We start from the raw sequence: 19,725 nt of genomic DNA, 5'->3' as shown, positions 1-19,725 counted from the left end.
TGTAATGTTTAATAAATGAGCAGCAGTGTTTTATCAAATTTAAAACACGAGGCGCAGCCGAGTCTTTTAGACTTGATAAAACACGAACTCCGAATTTATTGAACGGCTTAAAAACCTTCTGATGTAGATCAACTCATTCTTGCACTAATATTTAGATTTGGGGATATTTTGGCCTAGAAAATTGGACGTAAAGTTTAGCCGTGTCTTTATCAGATATAAAGACACTCATTAAACATTAATTTCTTTTGTATTTTCTTTATGAATTATTAATGATTTTTTAAATTGAGTGAATAAAGCTCATTAGCCCGAGATAGCGAACCAATCGGATTGATTGAAACACAAAGATCACTGCAACCTCGTTCCCAGGGTCTCTCTATTTTAATTTTTGATACGGCTCATTTTAAAGACCGAAAAAACATGACTAATCGATAATATCAGTGTTATAATTGGTTTTATCGTTGAAAGCAAAGTTGCCATTAATCAATGTTGCCGTGATTGTAAATAAAGGAAAAAACAAGCCTTTCATTGCGGAGTTCTCGCAAATATTGCACAGCTCTTTCGAAATTAAATATGCAAATCTTGCAGCGGGATTTTCGGCGCAAATTTCTTAACAACCAATGAACGAATATTCCAGCTGGGATATTTCACATTATTCCACTTGAAAACATTGCATAATTAGTATGTTTTAACTTTGCAAAAAGTTGTATTTTAACATACGGATTATAACTGAATAATAAAAATAGGGTTACCAAGCTCGTTTTTGAGTTATAACCACTTAAAGGATCGAAGTTATGAAACTGATTGTATGGTGAAGCGAATTTTTTTGCATTGCTGTAAGTTTTGTTGTTGGAAGTCTGTTTAATGTTTTTACAGTGAAGAATTTCGTTAAGACACGCTTCAGGAAAAATAAAATACAGAAATTCTCGCATGTAAACAAAAACAAACGTATAATAATAATAAAGTATTTTCCGTTTGTCTCACGACGTAGTGTCACTTGTGATTTAGATCGCGACGTTTCGACTGCACACTGCTAGTCTTCATCAGGCGATAAGGTCGACTGGTAAAGTGTAACCTTATTAAGCACGCTGCTGCGCTGTGATTGGTTGGTTTTCAACAGCTGTGATTGGTGCATTCCGATCCTCGCTGTTCTGGTGTGCTGTTGTTCCCTCAGGGGTCCGCTGTCGTTCAGTTCTCCTGGTGTTGTGTTTTTTGATCGTGGGCATCCATGCTTCAGGAATTTCAATTCCACTATCCCTGTTGATATTGTTAGGGTGAAGTCTTATCTGAATTGCCTCTTTGACCCTGTGTGTGTACCAGTGTGGTTCACGATCAATAAACTTTACCTCGTTCCAAAGCGGGTAGTGTCCGGTGTTGTGGGTGTGCTCTGAAACGGCGGAGGTCTGGATACGGGCGAGTCGGATGTCCCGGTCGTGTTCTTTGATCCTGTCTTGCATAGGTCTTCCAGTCTCGCCGATGTAAACTTTGCCGCACTCACAGGGAATTCTGTAAACAACGCCATCTAGTCGGATCAACGGCGTCTTTCGGCCGTACTAGGTGTGATCTTAATGTAGTTTCCGACCTGAAAACAGCGCGTACGCCTTGTTGTTGTAGGCAGCGTCTTAGTTGTTCGGAAAGACCTTTGACATAGGGTAGAACCGCAGTAGATTTAAACTCGGTCGTAGGCTCAGCACTGGCGCTCGGCTTTCTGGTGTTAGAAACAAAAACAGATGACAGATGTTTTTTCTCCTTGGATATAACAGATGGTTTAGTTACGAGGCGTTCAACACAATCGTAAAGACACTTAACAATACTGCGTTTTACTGATTGAGGGTGGTGTGAATCATACGCTAAGTATTGATCAGTGTGTGTTGGTTTCCTATATACACTGGTGGTGAGCCGGCCGTCTGGTTCTCTCGAAACTGTAGTGTCTAGGAAGGCGATTTTGCAGCCATTCTCTGTTTCCATGGTGAAGCGGATGGAAGGCTGCTGGTTGTTAAGATGTTGTAAGAAGCTGTCGACTCTTCCGCGATCCAAAATGGTGAACGTGTCGTCCACGTAGCGTTTCCATATCTTAGGCTTGTAGAATGATGAAGTTATTGCCTGCTCCTCAAAGCTCTCCATGTAGAGATTAGCAACAACAGCGGAAATCGGACTTCCCATGGCTATGCCTTCCCGTTGTTCGTAAATTGGTTCGTTATACTGGAAGTATGTGGATCTCAATACGAAATTCAGGAGGTCAGCGATCTGAGCAGGTGATAGCGTTGTGCGATCGGCAAGGCTGGATCGTTCTCTAGTTTCCGTAGCGCGGCTTGTACAGCGCCGTCGATAGTAACGTTTGTAAACAGCGACTCCACGTCGAAAGACACCATGATCTCGTTGTCTAGGATCGTTTCACTCTCAATGGTGGATACGAAGTGGGCTGAATTGGACACTGCGAAATCCGAGTTACCTGTTAAAGGAGACAAGATGTTAGCTAGGTAGGCGGACAAATCAAACGCAAAGGTGTTAACGCATGATACAATAGGTCTTAAAGGTACGTCAGCCTTGTGGATTTTAGGTAAACCGTAGATTCCAGGGACAAGTTAACACATACGGAGCATGCGCAAATGCTGGAATCGGCGAAAACAACATCGAAGTCGGCGGTAAATTTATCGAAAATGGTCTTCGTCGATGTTTCAGCGTTCCTGATTTTAGAAAAGGCCACCATAATAGATATTTCAAAATAACTCTCGCCAGTCTTTTGAACCGACAGGGCCAAGTTTTGGCTCGGTCAACAGGGACAACTTTCTCATATAAACGCTCAGTAAAAGTTAGCGCGGGGGAGAGGGTAACTCTCCTACCAGGGACAACTCTACTCCATATAAACAGGCGCTAAGAGGAGAAGGGGCTTAATAATAACTAATCAGATGATACTGGGGAGGAAACTCTAAACACGATGTAGCGTGCATTCGTTACATATAGATGTCAGCCAAGAAAAAAGTTTAACACAAGAAATACAGTTCGTACACAAACTTACCAAAACATGTCTAAGAGAAAACAAACTGCAATTTAGGGCACAAACACAATACTGTAAACGTTCTGGAGAACTAATGTGTCTTGGTTTTCGTACGTGTTTTTTCACGTTATACTTGAAAGCACTTGAAAATGGTAACAAAAATCAATTAGGGAATAATGCAACTTTTAAACATGAAATAAAATCAGAAATATCCTAGACACTTACAGCCCAAGTCAGTTAATTTGGGCGATTAAAATTGAAAAAAATTGAAAAAAATATCTTTCTTTCAACTGAAATGTTTTTGAGCCATCAACGCTCAAAACACGCAACCCGAAACCCGCTGCCTGTTGGCCGTTGTTTTTCACCTGTTTCGCCCAAACAACAACGTTAATTCTGCTTGGGAGGTATGCTTAATTCTTAAACCAATTCAGCTGACAAAGACAAAAAGAAGCATAATAGGACTTCGAGCGGAGGCCACTGTTTTCCATATCTGCAGGTGAATTTTAGAAAAAAACATTGCGTAGCAGCAGAAAAAATTTCAAAAATACAAATCCTTTGGAGACTTAACGTAAAGTAATGTATGTTTTTCGTCATTTTGTCCCGAAATTCCGAAACTGATCAGAAGACGAGAAAGAAATACAAGGATAAGTAACTTCTGTATGGATCTTGACCGATTTATATAAGCGAAAGTTCTTCCTGAAGGGTTTCTGAAATAACGAGTTGCGGCTACGTGTGACGTTTTACAACAACAACAACAGCAATTACGGTTTTATTTTGCCAAAAAAAGAAAAGCATAAAATAAATTAACCGTTGTTTATTTTACATAACAATGACTAACAGTGACAATATCCACTCTTTTAAGAATCCGTATTGAGTTACGAATTGTCGTGAAACAAATAGAGCGCAGCAAAGAAAGCTTTTTTTGCCCTCAGCAAGTGAGTGGTTCCACAGTATTTCTACGTTTCTCAAATTTTATCGAGCGACTGCCATGCTAATTTCGTTATTCATGTCCATTATTTGGGGAGCTTGTGTTCAACATGTTGCAGTTGCAAATCAAGGTGAGTTAGCTCCATTGAAGTACAGAGTTTGTTTGAAATATATCTCGAGTTCAGGTTAATCGGTAATTCGGTTGATTTGTCAATATTTGGCCTGGATTTAACGTCCTTTACCAGCGAGCGTTTAGTAGTTAGGAAGAAGACACATTTTCTAGCCAATGGTGTAAACGGACAATTGATATTCAGTTTTCGTCAACAACGAAGAAAAATGGTCTAAGTACAGAGTTTGTTTGAAAAATATCTCGAGTTTAGGTTCATCGGTAATTCGGTTGATTTTTCAATATTTGGCCTGGATATAACGTCCTTTACCAGCGAGCGTTTAGTAGTTAGGAAGAAGACACCTTTTTTAGCTAATGGTGTAAACGGACAATCTAGATTCGGTTTTCGTCAACTACGAAGAGGAATGGTCTACTAATAATCATCAGAAATGGTACGGGGGAGAAACTTAAAACAAGATTTAGCGTTTTTTTTATTTTACATATACATGAGAGCCTAGATAAAAGCTGTTTTTTTATTGTTCAAGGCGTACAACAATATATATCTAAGGGAAAACAAATTGCAATTAGGGCACGCACATTGTACTGATATAATCAAACAAAAAGATCAAATTCTTTAGAGGTTTTAATACCTTTATTGATGCTCGCGTGTAATTTCTTAAAAAAAAGGAAGCCTCAAGGAACTTTAAAAACCCAGCCAAACGAACGCAACATTTCAACGCAACATATTCCAACATTGTTGCGCACAGCATGTTGCAATCGTTTGGCCACCCTGTTGCCATCATCTCACAACATTTTTGGATGTTGCATGGTGTTGTACTCGTTTGGCCACGTTCGTGCAACATTGTTGCGCTGCAGCATGCGCACTAGTTCAATTTGCGCCATTCAACATAATGCAACATATCGCAACATGGTGGCCAAACGCGTACAACATGCTGTGCAAAACAATGTTGCGATATGTTGCGTTGAAATGTTGCTTGCGTTTGGCCGGGTCTTAATTGTGACCAAAAATTTCAATAAGCATTCCTTGAGGCTTTTTGTTAAGAACGGCTCACCGTTGAAGCCCCAAATCCTTCCCTCTCTCCGCCGTGCAAACTAATTACAGTAGAACTCCGGTAACTCAAACTCGGATAACCGATAACTCGAACAACCCCGCTAACTCGAACTAACTTCCATTTTCCTTGGAACCACTTTTCAGTCATTTTTACTCGGTTAACTCGAAAACCCCGCTAACTCGAACTGTTTTTCGTTTTCCTTCAGAGTTCGAGTTACCGGGGTTCAACTGTCTATTAATTGTGTAACCTAACTCCCTTTTATTGATAAGGACACTGTATATTTATAATGTCCTTTATTATTATTATTGTTATGTTCCTTACGTAATGTTTGCTTAAAGTCCTTAGCGCCGAGACCAAACCATGGTCCTGGGGCTCTAAAGGGTAGCCAGTTTTTAGCTTGACAACACCCTCCTCAAAATATGCGCTGTACCCAGCAAGGTTATCTTCTGTAGTTCACTGATGCTTATTATTATTATTATTATTATTATTATTATTACAAGTGAAACCGGTAAAAACAATATATAATTTTATATCCCATAGAAAACAGGTAAATGTAAAAATAGATTAGTGTGTATCAATCAGATCAATCTGCAGCTTACTTTCATAAGCAAATGCCTACAGTACATTGTGCGGTTCCAGAAAAGGGGAAAAAAAAAAAAAAAAAATCCCAGGGAGTGGGAGGGTCCAAACCAAAGAACCATCCTTGGGGGAGGTATGGATATGTTTTGGAACCACACCCTGTGGAACTAAGCCTGTGCTGCAAAAACACTTGACACAAATGCTATTATCATGAGTCCACAATACGAACCACGGGGAATCCGCTGGGGTGACCCCCCAGGAGGGGGGAGGGGGAAGGGACAGCTATTTAACTTCTCCCCAGGCCCACTCCTTTTGTCTGAAATAAATTAAATCCATCCTCGCCAAAAGCAATTGAATGAGAAGAAACTGACAATACCATCATAAAGAACATACACTCCTGCCTCTGGCAAAATTTTCTTTTATTCCTACCGCAAATGGTAGTTGAGTAGGAAGCCAACAAACTTTTCAGTTGTACTTTTTACTGCCGTACTTTTTTAGGAAAAAGTAATAATGGCCATTTATAAAACACTATTTAAAAAGCTACAACTTGGCTTAAAAAAATCCTAAGAGAGAGAAACAAGTAAAGTTTTCAAGAGAATTTAAAAATGCGGTCCGTTCTAGTCACGTGGCCCATGACGCCATAACAATTAAAGTGATAAAAATGTACATAACATATAAATATCTACCAGCATGTAATTTGTTGCTTCCTCGCATTAAATGCAACGCCAGATACGCACTTGTACCCAGACTCCCAGTTTTTGAAAATTGTACATAGCTCCCTTAATATTTATATTTTGTTTGGTACCCGGGCAGTCTGAAATGCCTCACACCAATATGCTTCAAACTGCAATGACTGCTTTTTCAGTAACAAAATATCTTCGTCACAGTGAGCAAAAACGATCTTCAGGGCAATGTCACGTGACAAATGACGTCATCGCCCTACGTCTTATACAAGAAGTGGTTATTTTCAAGAGTTATTTCTATACGACGTAGTAGTCCTACTGGCTTCAAACCGATCAAGTTATTTCGCATTGACGATTTCTCAGCTGCAAAGGATTTTGGGAAGGTTTTTATTATAAATATAATTATATTGTTTTTATAATTATTATTATTTTGTTTTCAGGCACGTGCGGGCGACACGTTAAATTTACTACTGAAAAAGATGGCTACGCTCTTCACGGTCACGTGATCAAAAACCTTTCTCTACAACTGGGTGAGATACGTGATCCTTGCAGAGGTCAATGTGTTATGGAGAGTCGCTGCGTGTCAATCAACATCGGTCCATCAACAAACGACAGAGTAGTATGCGAACTGAGCGAGTCGGATCACTCTTTGCACCCAGACGATCTTAAGCCACGAGCAGGCTTTACCTACACTGCAACTGAGGTGATTATTTTACAATGCTACATATAGAAATAAATATGCAACTTTTAAAAGCAGTTTTAAAGAAAGATCAAAGGCTCGGCCACACGCACGCGAAATTTCAACGCAACATAGTGCAACATTGTTGGAGCGTGTTACGAGATTTCTGGAAGCAGCTGGCCAATTGCACGCAACATTTCAACACAACATAGCTCAACATTGTTGTGCACAGCATGTTGTACACGTTTGGCCATCTTTGCAACACGTTAGTTAGCGCTTAGAAATAGCAAATCGAGCTAGAGCACACGATCCGGTGCAATAATGTTGCACGAACACGGTCAAACAAGTACAACATCATGTGATATCCAAGAATGTTGCACTAAATCAACATCACTCAACATATTGCAACACATTGGAATGGGGTGGCCACACGTGTGCAACAAACACAAAAAAAAAATGAATTGATGACATTAGAATTTCAGTGTGAAGGAAAACTATTTGATCCTCTAAAAAGCAGAAGTAAACAATTTTATGATCTGCTCATTTTAAAGAAAGCCAAGGTCTCAAGGGGCTTCTCTAAGTGGAAAGAGAAATTCGGCCTGGGCGATGAAACTGTTTCTAAAGCATTTTTAAATGTGAGAAACATCTCGTCCGAAACCTTTGTAACGAGCTTCCAATTTAAGATTTTGAACGATATCACTTTTTCTAACCATCGCTTAGCCAAAATAGGATACGTCCCAAATGGCCTTTGTACATTTTGTGGAATTGAATCGAAAACTATATGTCACCTATTTTTTGAATGCCATTTTTTAAGAATACTCTGGAATGAGTTAAAATTCTTCTCGCTTTCGATTTCCGGCAAACGGGTGGACCTCACATTACAAGATGTGTTACTAGGTAAATTGGATACGGAAACAGATCTGCTTAACTATTTTATTACTCTTATTAAAATACATATTTGGACAAATACGAAACATGATGCAAAACCCAATTTTGATGTGTTCAAACAAATCGTCAAGGAAAAATTCAGGGCTGAAAAATATTTAGCGTTAAAAAATAACACAGAAGGTAAATTTCAGGCTAGATGGCTACCTTATTTAACAGTAAATTAAGAACTTAGATTAACTCAATCTTAGAGCTTAAATTTAATTTTACATATTATAACAGGACACACAACTGTTAATTCCAGTGGTGATAAGTGTTATTAATTATCTTGTTGTAACATAATTGAGCTTCATAAGATCTTAATAAAAAGTTGAAAAAAATTTGCAAATTCTTATTTAGTCTGCTGAAAGGATGAATAGTAACATCGAACATAGGAAATGAATCATAAGTGGGACGAAAAATCTGAAGAGAAAGAAATCGTGCGCATTTTTTTGTCCAAGCATAGCTTAGGCACAGGATACATGTATGTAACATTAAAACTAAAGGGACCACGTGTACAAAACTGATCGCGGGGATGTATTTTTGTTCTCATCAGAATGCGTGCTCAAGTTATCCTTGCTTTCATAATGGAACCTGCCTGAATGGATTTACAGACAAGAGATACCAATGCCTGTGCACTGCTAACTATTCTGGAGTAAACTGCCAAATAGGTAAAAGAACTCAGTACTAATACTGCATATAACAGATTAACTACCAAGTGTCACGCATCGCCAGAGACGTTTTCGTTCACTGATATGCTCTAAAAAACGCAGTAGTCTATGAGCTTGATAAACTTCTTTTTGCACACTACTTGATATCAATAAAATCGAGGGACCATTATGGTTTAATCGAAATTGTACAGGTAGTATGTGATAAAAATTTCTCGTTGTGTTAAAATCGAGGTATTTCGTTTGGATCAGCACCAACACCACATTTCTCGACTGACAATAAACAATATTAATTTGATGATCTTCTTGCCACCTTTTTTGTCAGATGGATTTCAGACTTGCAAGGACGTGTATGACGACAACTTGTAAGTAGCAAATTTAACTTAGTTTTAGCCAGACGCACGGCATATACAACTTTGGCAAATGTGGCAGCGTTAAAAGAGGAAACGTAAATATAAAAAAAGTCGTATTAAACACAGCACTTGTCACTTTACAGAAAACTCTTTCATCAATTTACCCGGTATCAATCTTACTTAGGGATCTTTGTTGAGTGGTGGATTCTTTTTTATCGCGAAAGAGTTCATAAATAAGCAGCATAGACCAGGTGCGTTGTGGAATATAAATGTATTGAACAAAATTAAGCCATGCAATCAAAGTACCTTAAAAGGTCTATTAGGACCTTTTGAGGGAAGAAGGCGGATGGGAGGATGCTTAATATAGAGGAGGGGCTAATTTGAAGCAATATACTAGTGAGAGTACATTGTACACATTAAAAGAAGTGGAGTGAACTTCTTACAGTTTCACATTTAGTAAGTACAAAAAGTAAATGTGGTGGATGAATAAGTTTTAAAATGCAATTAAAGTTACCTTGTTGTCTTTTTCATATATTATTGACTATTTTCCTTATCAGGGGCCTTCCATTCTCTTCCCTAGCTCGCTTGTCTCTCTTAGCCGGCGAAGCATGTGCACGAAAAACAAGTGGCTCTGGGGACACATGATATGATTGACTACCTTTTAACAAAGGGAGTTTCAAATCTAGCCAGTCAAATCAACCGTTTTTAACACTGGTATAACAAAGGAAATTTTAAACGGTTCATTTGATTGACTGTTTCCTTTGTTAAAATCCAGCCAATCTAATCATGCGTCTCCAAAGCCACTTGTTTCTCATGCACAGGCTTCGCGGGCTAAGAGAGACAAGCGGCTCTGGGGACGAGAATGGGAGCCTTCAAGTCTTGATATTCCCCAGAAGTACCAGTAGCACTCGATCAATATTTTCATAATAGCTTTTCAATATTTTGTCTTTTTTTCTTTAAGGTAAAACTGCATCAAGTTTTTATGATCTTTTTCTTCTTTAACAGTGCTGAAGGTAACAAAGCTTACCAATTGCAACTGAATGTTGGATCAGCTAAAGTTCGTGTCTACTGTCACATGACCGCTGACCTTGGATCATGCGGAGGTGGTGGATGGACGCTGGTCATGAAAATCGACGGGAGCAAGGTTGTAAACAATAATATTGCATTTTGTTATTCTGTCATAAGAGAGCCTGGGTTAAGGGAATGCATAACTTACTTACTATGCCTAGTGGCATGAAGGGCAGCAACGAAGGACCTTCACTCCTGTCTGTTCTGGGTTAACTTCTGGATGGTTCATTTGCAGTCAAGGTTGTGAGTGTCCTTCATTCTTATTTTATTTAAAAAAAATTTCATAACATTTCTTCAGCAGTTTTAGTTGTTGCTTTTTTCTTGGTTAGATCTATTCAGCGTTTAGCCCTCGCAGTTCACGTTCTCCAAAATATGCAGAATTAATTTGTTACAGTCACGTTGTTGTTCTGCAGAGGACAAATACAAAGTAATATACAAGAAATATACAAAGACGCACATGTTGACTCATTGCACTTTTCATTAATGGCCCATTACAGTAACTTTTGAAGCTGTTTCTAGGGAAAGTCAGTTTTGCTGTAATTCAACGTAACTCTGTTAATGTTTGACAAAATTTAGACAGTAGCCTTTGAGTGTAAATGTAAGACAGTCATTAGGACACACTCAATATTACGTGACCTTAACCAAAACATTGAACATAAACTTAGAAACGTACTTTATTGTTGATAATTTGCAGTATCAGTTTGATCTATAAGTGGATTTGAAGAAATGTAAGCATGCGTTTTCTCTTTTGACGAAAAGTAAGAAAATGAGGATAGATGTTATTTCCCTTAACCACGTTTTTGCATACAATGTTTTTAGTCTCTATGCTTTCGCAAAAAGCATGTTTTACTATTTATGGAACACGCGGTTGTTTTCTCGACTGATTGTAAAAAAAAAAAAAAAAAAAAAAAAAAAAAAAAAAAAACGGCAGCTACACTTTCCCCTGCCGAGAAAAACTTGAGTTTTGTCTGCACGGAAGTAATTCGTGCTGGTCAGGTCGCAAAGCCTCTCTGCAAAAGTGGAGGAACGCTAAGAAAACTACAAAGAATTATTACGCACGTGCAAAGTCACTTTACTGCCTAACGCATTGTTTAGCTAGGTGTGTTTTCGATGCAGTCATGGTCTGCTAAAGCTCCTCATAAAATCTTGAGTCCTTGGCTTCCAGAGACTTGTTTTAGGGAAGAGCTATCCAACCTTTGTCAACGTCTCCAGGCAGCCTCGGTACCAGAATCGTATTCAGCCGCTATACACTGACTTCGTTCTTTAAAACGTCGCTGTTGTGGACATTGTCGGTTTTTGGTGACAGATCTTTAGTTTTACTACAGAAGGAGCCTCCCATCCCCCTCCATCCGAAGTAACATGGAAAATCTTTTACTGATCTGTACGAGATTTTTTTTAAGAAACTCTGCCTGAATCTCTTTACGTTTTAGCTGAACAGATCAGCAAAGCACTGGTTTATTTACGCATTCAGACAATGACCTTTTGAAAGAAGTACATAGCGGTATATATACTGAATTGCAATTGCAACACAAATCGCGTTTTTTAATGGAAAAAGAGCCACATTGAAGAAAACAAAAGGAAATGCAAGCAAGGGCTTATGCACAGTAAAACCAAAAAATAGAGCGGAAATTCATTATCTCCTCACGTTTTAGTCAAACAGATCAGAAAGCGATTGTTTATTAAAAATAATCTTTTGAAAGTAATTTGCATACCAGACAAATAACAAAGATCTTGATCACGAATGAATACGTCTTTGATGAGAACAACGATCACATTTGATTATCTTATCATCTAAACTCAGAAGCGACCTTTATTTTGTAATGTAGACAAGATTTTTACCTAAAAACTTGCAAGCTTTTTGCTTCTTGACAGTCAAATGTTTTCTTTTTGTAGCACGTTAAGCAAAGAAAATACGATTGTTGTTGTTATAGTCTCTTGAGAATATTTGAAATCATTTTAAAGTTTGGCGTCGAAGTAAGGTAACGTTCTCTAGCAAGTAGAATTCCTATAAATAAAAAAAAAAAGAATTCCTATCAGTTCTGTAACTTGCTCGATGTTAATAGAGGAGACTGGTTGTAAAAGCCGGCGAACTTCAAAGAAGCAACTCTTTGTTGTGATCGTCACGTGGTCACATGATCATCAACGTGTACACAGTAGTCAACAAAACATGTTAATTTTACGCCTTTTATTTTTTAAATCACAGTTTAATGTGATAACAGAACAATAATGTTAGCAAAATATTTTGCTTGTCAACTAATGTAGTAAGGTCAGTGTTTATAGCAATACTGACTTACTGCTAATTACTACGGTATTCGGAAAGCCTGTTAATGTAAAAATTACCTAACTGAATTAGTGTGGCACGAGGCAGCCCGAAGGACCTTTTGATTTCGTCTTCTTGAGAATTGAATTAAATCCAGTAAAATTCCTAATTCCGAGAAAACGTGAACATTTTGTTAGACGACCTCCAGCCAGTGCACACTAATGGCTGATAATGTACGCTAGTTCAGCCAGTCATACTGCAGCATTTGCATTAGAACACTAGAAGGTCCTAGCAGAATTTTACTAATCCACGTTACAGTCAGCATTAACCCGTCTTTTTGTTTTCAAGGTCCTAAGGAGAACAATCATCTTCCATGGTTCTAGCTGTCTTTTTTCAAACTTATCTTTTAAATTTTAACTTATTTGCTTGCTTTCTTAACAAAGGGAACTTTTAATTACGATTCCACCCTCTGGATCAACCAAGAACCGTTCAACCTTACTGCAGGGGAGACTGGACTGGACACTATCGAGACCAAGTTACCGACCTACTGGAACATACCCTTCTCCAAGATCTGTCTTGGTATGAGGATCGGCCAACAGCTCAAGTTCATTGTCATCAACCAGCAGGCCAACTCTCTGTACTCACTGATCGCTGACGGGCAATACCGTGCCACCTCACTGGGTCGTAACACGTGGAAGACGCTGATTGGTTCACATGCCTCATTGCAGTACAACTGTAACAAGGAAGGGTTCAATGCTGCGTGTACTTCCACCAGACATTCTAAAGCAAGGATCGGTATCCTTGCTAACGAGCAAAATGTCTGCGATTTTTGTGATTCCAGAATCGGGTTTGGTACAGGAGGGTATCCTGATTACTCCAACACGTGTGGAAACGTTGCAGCACACTCCACAGATAATGGCGACAAATACATCAAAGCCATGGGATATATTTTGGTACAGTGACAAGGAAAACAATAAACTTGCCAAAAAAACGGCCATGAAGTCATCTTGTAGAGCAAGATGCGGGTTTCTTCTCAATGTAAATTAATTTTGCTATGCCTTAAGGACGTTCGCGCGAAAATCTTCTAAAATCTTCTAAGATTTTTGTTAAAATTTCACCACTGCTAGTTTACAAGTTGCTCATGTCAGAAATGTAAAAAAAAAAATTGGGGTCACCGAATTCGTTTCCGAGGTACGATATTTAAAAGAAGGCGCTTACCTTAATTAGAGAACTTTGACTTCGTCACTCGATATCACCTTTGCGGCTTCTGGCGACAAAATATTTCAAACGAATTGATGCAAGTCAACTTCCTTTAAAAATATTCGGGTTATAGCCAGGCATGTGAACAATTCGAATTGATAAGTAAAAACAGGACGCCGTTGAACATTTGCATTTTTATCTTGCTGAAGAAGGCAACAGTAGTGGCCGAAACGTCCAAAAACAATATTTTTAGCCAGTGTCAACTTATTAATTCGAATTTTCTACTGTCCGAGTTTATTTAAGTAGGTCTATTGAACAAATTTATTTCACTTTTAAAGTCCCTTACGATAAATTTTGTCTTTAACAGTTGCATTTGCAAACGTTCAAAAGAGCAAAATGTGACTGATTCAATCGCGCGGGGGAAAAGACAATTAAAAGAAATAATTAATTTTCTAACATTAAAATTTGGCTCATTCTTTGTGAGTCGGTAGATATTTATCAGAAAAGGTGATATATCCCGAAAAGAGTAAGGGTCACCGATCATTTAAGAGAGCAATGAGCAAGCGAAGTTAACGAAACAGCTGCCTACCCTATATTTGTTTAGAAAGTTTCTTCAGCGCGTGCGCTCAATGCATGACGTGGCGTGACGCTGTGCCATGAATTTCGTGCGCAGTAAGGATGCGCATAAACAAGTGAACGAAAATCTTAGGTGGGCCATCTTTCACCCCTCTTCGTACCCCAGTTAATTTCTTTAGTGTTTTAATTTAGCCCAGAATGTTCGTCAATTAGCACATAATCTTGTTTCCATTTATTTGTTTGGTGAGGTGGTCAAATCACATTTGTACCACGTGATCAACTATCAAGAATGTAACAGGCAAGGCGAGAGTAGAAAATTTTTGTCAGTAAAAAAACTCTTCTTTACGCAAACATCTGAAGATCTGTTGCAGTTAATTTTTTTCTTCAGTTAAATTTTATTCTTCCTTTGTTTTTGGGTATGGTAATGTATGATAATGAGTTTAAAACAAAGTAAGAATAAAATTTAACTGAAGAAAAAAATTAAATGCAACAGATCTATTTGCACCTTTCTTCAACGCAACCTTTAGAGAGATATCGTGGAAGTAGATATAGTTTCAAGTTATGGAGCACTTATAAGACTACTGGAATACCAATTTGGTTAAGCGAAGTACTTATCAAATATCAATAAGCTAAAATACGTACTCGACGCCCGAGTTCATAACTCGATCATGAATTCCTGTGATAAACACTCCCTTACTTTATTGGTCAGAAGTTGTATGAGTTACTGTACATTGACCACCATCTCCAACTTTTCGTGGTAATTAACAAAAATCGCAATTTTATATTCAAGTACACTGTAAATAATTTTTTTTTTTTTAGTTTTTTCTTTATTGATATATACACACTTAACATTACAGTCAACTCTCGCCTTGCGGACACCCCGCTATTGCGGACACTCGCTATTACGGACAAAATCCAGATCCCCGGCGTAAGAGGATTTACTGGAAATGACTCCCGCTATTACGGACTCTCGCTATAACGGACACTAAACGACGCCCCGAGCGTGTCCGCTATAACGAGAGTTGACTGTACATAGGTGATTGGAATAAAAAAGTAATAAGTGTTAAATTTACAATTAAGTAACAGATGATAACAATTTTCATATAGCAAGTTTACATCAGTAGTTTGAAGTTTTTAATAATCGAAATTAAACAAGCAACAAAAAGAAATAAGCAACAAACACACGAACAAAAAAAGCGAATCTAGCACTATAATTCCTTACTTATTACCTGGGAGGATATATCCACTTCTTTTCGAAATATCTTTTCAGTTTCATATTTAATAAGTATTTTGTTCTGATAACCTTAAATTTTAGGATATGTTTGGTTTCTTCTGCAGTCCCACAATTTTTTTTTCCAATAATAATAAAATAATTTAGTAAATCAAGTGAAGGGAATTGTTTTGATATTATTCCAAACAAAACATTTTGCAAAGTAAGACGAAGTGCTTGATTTGATAAGAGGTACCAGTAAGATTCAAAATCATTCCAAAACTGCCTGACGTGGGGGCACTAGTAAAAAAAAATGATACAAAGTTTCTGGTTCCGCCTCACAGAAAGTACATGAATCATTTGTCCTGTAACCAATTTTGTGTAATTTCGTGTTCGTATAAAGAATATTGTTAAGAAGTACAGTCAACTCTCGTTATAGCGGACACGCTCGGGGCGTCGTTTAGTGTCCGTTATAGCGAGAGTCCGTAATAGCGGGAGTCATTTCCAGTAAATCCTCTTACGCCGGGGATCTGGATTTTGTCCGTAATAGCGAGTGTCCGCAATAGCGGGGTGTCCGCAAGGCGAGAGTTGACTGTACACTGTAAATAATGAATTTTCAACGAAATAAAAATTTAAAAAACGTTGATGTCATCCAAATGTTGTGACTGAGTCATAATTAGACAAACACCAGCCATTTTATTTAAGAACATATAAATTAAAAACAAAAAAAAAATATTGCCCTGGAAATGTATAATAATCCACATGTTTCAATGATATGTAACTTTATAGACGGTAGTCAAGTCTTGTGCTGTGAATACCTAACCAGATTTTTAGCAATTGCACTTTGAATTATATTCATTGTTTATTACCTCATGGTATCATGAGGTATATTGGAGCTTGGATGTCACTCCACTCCCGTTAAACAATTAATGTATGTATTAAATCCGCATTAAAAGTGAATTAAACACGGATTTCCCTGTCTCCCCTACTAAGTTTTGTTTTGTCCACAAAGTTGTTCCATTGTCTTATGTTCATATATGTGGGGGAAATGGGTGGAGCAAAGGCGGCATTGCAGTGTACATGTTTTCAAAATGGCGTCTGTCGTGTCGAGCCTGACTCTAAAATTGTCAAGGCGGATTTGTGTTCCTTTCGCTACATCTTTGATCAAAATACACTTTTGAAGGCCTCACGAACGAACAGAAAATGTTCTCAAGAATGCTCGAGTGAAAAACATGCGGCTCTCCCAATGCAAACGAAGCATAATGGCAAAGATTGTGGCTGCTGAAGAAGATGGCCAAACTGTTTGATTATTGATTAGGAAGGACGTGTTGACGACAATCCTTGATGGTGATATTAACTCAGTTGGAGAAGGTGAGATTACTAAGAAACTGCTCATACTAGAAAATTTAAAACTGAAGTACAATGTGCAATCACAAATTGTTTCTGAAATTAACTTTAAGCAGAATTTCGAGCAGAACTGCTTTATCTTTTATAGCAGATCTTCGAGTAGAACAGCTTTAACGAAGCTAAGTTTATAGTTTCATCTCGGGACATTGTCAATTGCATGACTGAAGTCGATAGTTTTGTTATGAGGAGTTAGTTGCCTAGCTGTTCCAGTTCGAAGTACGATGTTCACTGACAGATTCATCATTGTTTTTGAAATTAAGTTTTAGCAGAATTTTATGTAGAAGAAGTACTTTAGTCAAGCTATTAAAGTTTATAGCTTCACCTCGAAACCGAAAGAAACTAATATTGTCAATTAAATTGACTGATGTCGATAGTTTTGTCGTCAGGAGTTGTGTTGCATAGCTGTTCTAGTTCAATGTGCGATGACCGATTGTTTCTGGAACTGAATGTTAGCAAAATTTCGAGTAAAAAGACCTAAAGAAACTAACATTTTTAATTGTGTTGACTTGTGAGGAGTTAAGTTGCCTAGCTAGTGCTTTCTGCTAAGTCTGTTATTCGTCGAAAAGGAAGAAATATGGAATAAATAAATTCATAATAAATTTCTAAAGCAGAGTTTCTGAAACTAACCTTTATTCTTAATACCTTAGTCAGTCTGTAAAGTTTGTAAACTTGCAAAATTTTCGTGTAGTCTTTAATTTACTTTCGCGATGAATGACTCCGACCGCAATTCGAGGAACTGTTGTTAACTCATTTTTAGTTCGATCTGATGAAACTTGTAAACAATTTACATATTAAAATTGGCAAAGGGTTGTACCAGAACTAACTAACTGATGACACCTCATCTCTCCCAAGGGACCTTGTAGAGTTGTTGTTTGAATAGATCGTGAAACAAGCTTTCATTTGAGTTTTTCCCCACAATCGTGTTACTCAAGTTGATTTTATTCTGTTAAACGATATTTTTTGTTTAAAAAATTTCCAAGGCTATCTGTACAAAGTTTAAAAAGGTTGATCAGAAAGCAAACGTTTTCGACTTAAAAGTCATCATTAGAGTTGTTGTGTTTGCCGCGTCAGTTCGTAATTAGATATTAGGTCACTCGCATGGAGAATAAATAAATTGGATGTACCAGCAGCTTTTTATTTAGGTCTGGCTTTATGGAAGCGATAAACACATCTTCCAGAATCCTGCGTTTGCTCCAACTTTTTACATTGCTCACGTTGTTTTCTTTAAAGCAGATGCCATATGGACGATAGTGGAATTTAAAATGGAAACATTTTTGGTTCTGTTAACTTGTCCTTTGTTTTACACCTGATTAGCCCAAACAATAAAGTTAATTCTACTTAGAAGATAATTATGCTCAATTCTTAAACCAACTCAGCTAACGAAGACAAAAAGAAACACAATATGCTTCCCAAATCTGCAGGTGAATTTTAGGGAAACATTGCGGATCGGAGTGGGAGGAGAAAGATAAATTATTTTCAGACGTAACCTAAAGCAATGTATGTTTTACAGCTCGAATTTTGAAATTAATCACAACATAAGAAAGAAATTCAAATACGTTAAATATGTCTGTAAGACTTCAGACGTTTTATTTATAAACACAACTTCCTCCAGTGAGGTGTTTCTGAAATAACGAGTTGCGCCAACGTTTAACGTTTTCCATAACAATGACTAACAGTGGTAATATCCACTCATAAATTGCTGTCCTTAAACGAGCCGTGAAACAAACACTGTGTTCCTCGAATCGCTGAAAGCAAGTGAGTGGTTCCACAAGATTTCGACGTTTCTAAAACATTGCAGGGCGACTGCCATGCTTATCTCGTTATTTGTGTCCATTATTTTCGGAACTTGGGTTCAAAGTGTCGTAGTTGCAAAGCAAGGTGGGTGAGCTATCATTAAAGTACAGAGTTTGTTTGAAAAATAGCTTGAGCTTAGTTCATTCTGTAATTCATGGTAGTTCGGTGAAATTGTCATTATTTAGCCTGGACTGAATAGAAACGTACTTAAATCAGTAAACAATAAGTGGTATTAAAAGAAAACACCTTTTCTAGCTAAAGCTATAGACGGACAAACGAACCCCATTTTCTACGAAGAGAAATAGCTGAAAATTATAAAAAAGATACGTGGGAAGAAACTCCAAACACGATTAAGCGTGTATTCGTTCCATATTATTGAAAAAACGTTTTTTTTAAATAGCTAAAGCCTCGAAGTCCACAAACTAAGAGAAAACCGACTTTCTAGAGAACAATCATGTCATGGTTTCCTTACGTTTTTATCAGATTATACTTGAAAGCATTTGCAACAAAAATGGAAACAAAATTTCATTAAGAAATAATGCAGCGTTTTTCATCTTAAATAAAATTTGAAATACTAAAACCCATAGCTTAATTGAGTTTATTTTTTACGATATATTTTGGAAAATTTTAAAACGTCCTTTTCAAAGTGTTTTTGAGCCATCAATGTTTAAAAACACGCAACCCGCTGCCAGATGGTCGTTTTTTTTTCACATGATTAGCCGAAACAATCACGTTAATTCTGCTTATGATCAATCATAAACCAACTCAACTAACGAAGACAAAAAGAAACACAATATGCCTTCCAGGGAAAGACATTAATTTCCAAATCTGCAGTTGAATGCGGAGTAGGGGATGAAATTTAAAAAACGAATCCTTTTCCAGACTAAGCGTAATTTACTTTCAGCAAATTTGTCTGATCAGAAGACGAGATTCAAAAATGCCTGTATGACGCTTGATTTTTATTTATAATCAACACTTTCTCCCGTACGGTTTGCGTAATAAATGACTGTCAGCAGTATTGACTTGCGAATTGCTGTCCTGAAACAAATTCAGCGGTGTAACAGTAAGCGAATGAGTGGTTTCACAGAAATTTGCCGTTTCTAAAATTCCAGTTGAAGTCCTGAATCCTCCTTTCTCCCCACCGTGCAAAATAATTTTATTTATTATGTAACCTCCCTTTCATTGACAAAGACGCGGAATATTTATGTTGCTATTTATGAGTG

The 19,725-nt window shown here is 37.6% G+C and overlaps 1 protein-coding gene across 1 annotated transcript in view; it reads left to right on the top strand.

Annotated features, from left to right (window-relative positions):
- The window catches only part of LOC144637039 (putative skeletal organic matrix protein 5), a 17,355-nt gene extending 4,078 nt beyond the window's left edge, over window positions 1–13,277 (top strand). The window contains exons 3-6 of the mRNA XM_078496209.1: window positions 8,523–8,637; window positions 8,960–8,999; window positions 9,993–10,131; window positions 12,759–13,277. Coding sequence (XP_078352335.1) covers window positions 8,523–8,637; window positions 8,960–8,999; window positions 9,993–10,131; window positions 12,759–13,277 — 813 coding nt within the window. The remainder of the gene's footprint in view (window positions 1–8,522; window positions 8,638–8,959; window positions 9,000–9,992; window positions 10,132–12,758) is intronic.
- The last annotated feature ends 6,448 nt before the right edge of the window (window positions 13,278–19,725 follow it).

The sequence above is a fragment of the Oculina patagonica genome, chromosome 13 (genome assembly GCF_052425735.1).
Source record: "Oculina patagonica isolate OP01 chromosome 13, crgOcupat, whole genome shotgun sequence".
NCBI classification, from domain to species: Eukaryota; Metazoa; Cnidaria; class Anthozoa; order Scleractinia; family Oculinidae; genus Oculina; species Oculina patagonica.
The sequence above is the reverse complement of the archived record's forward strand: the minus strand, read 5'-3'. Positions and strand labels throughout refer to the sequence as shown.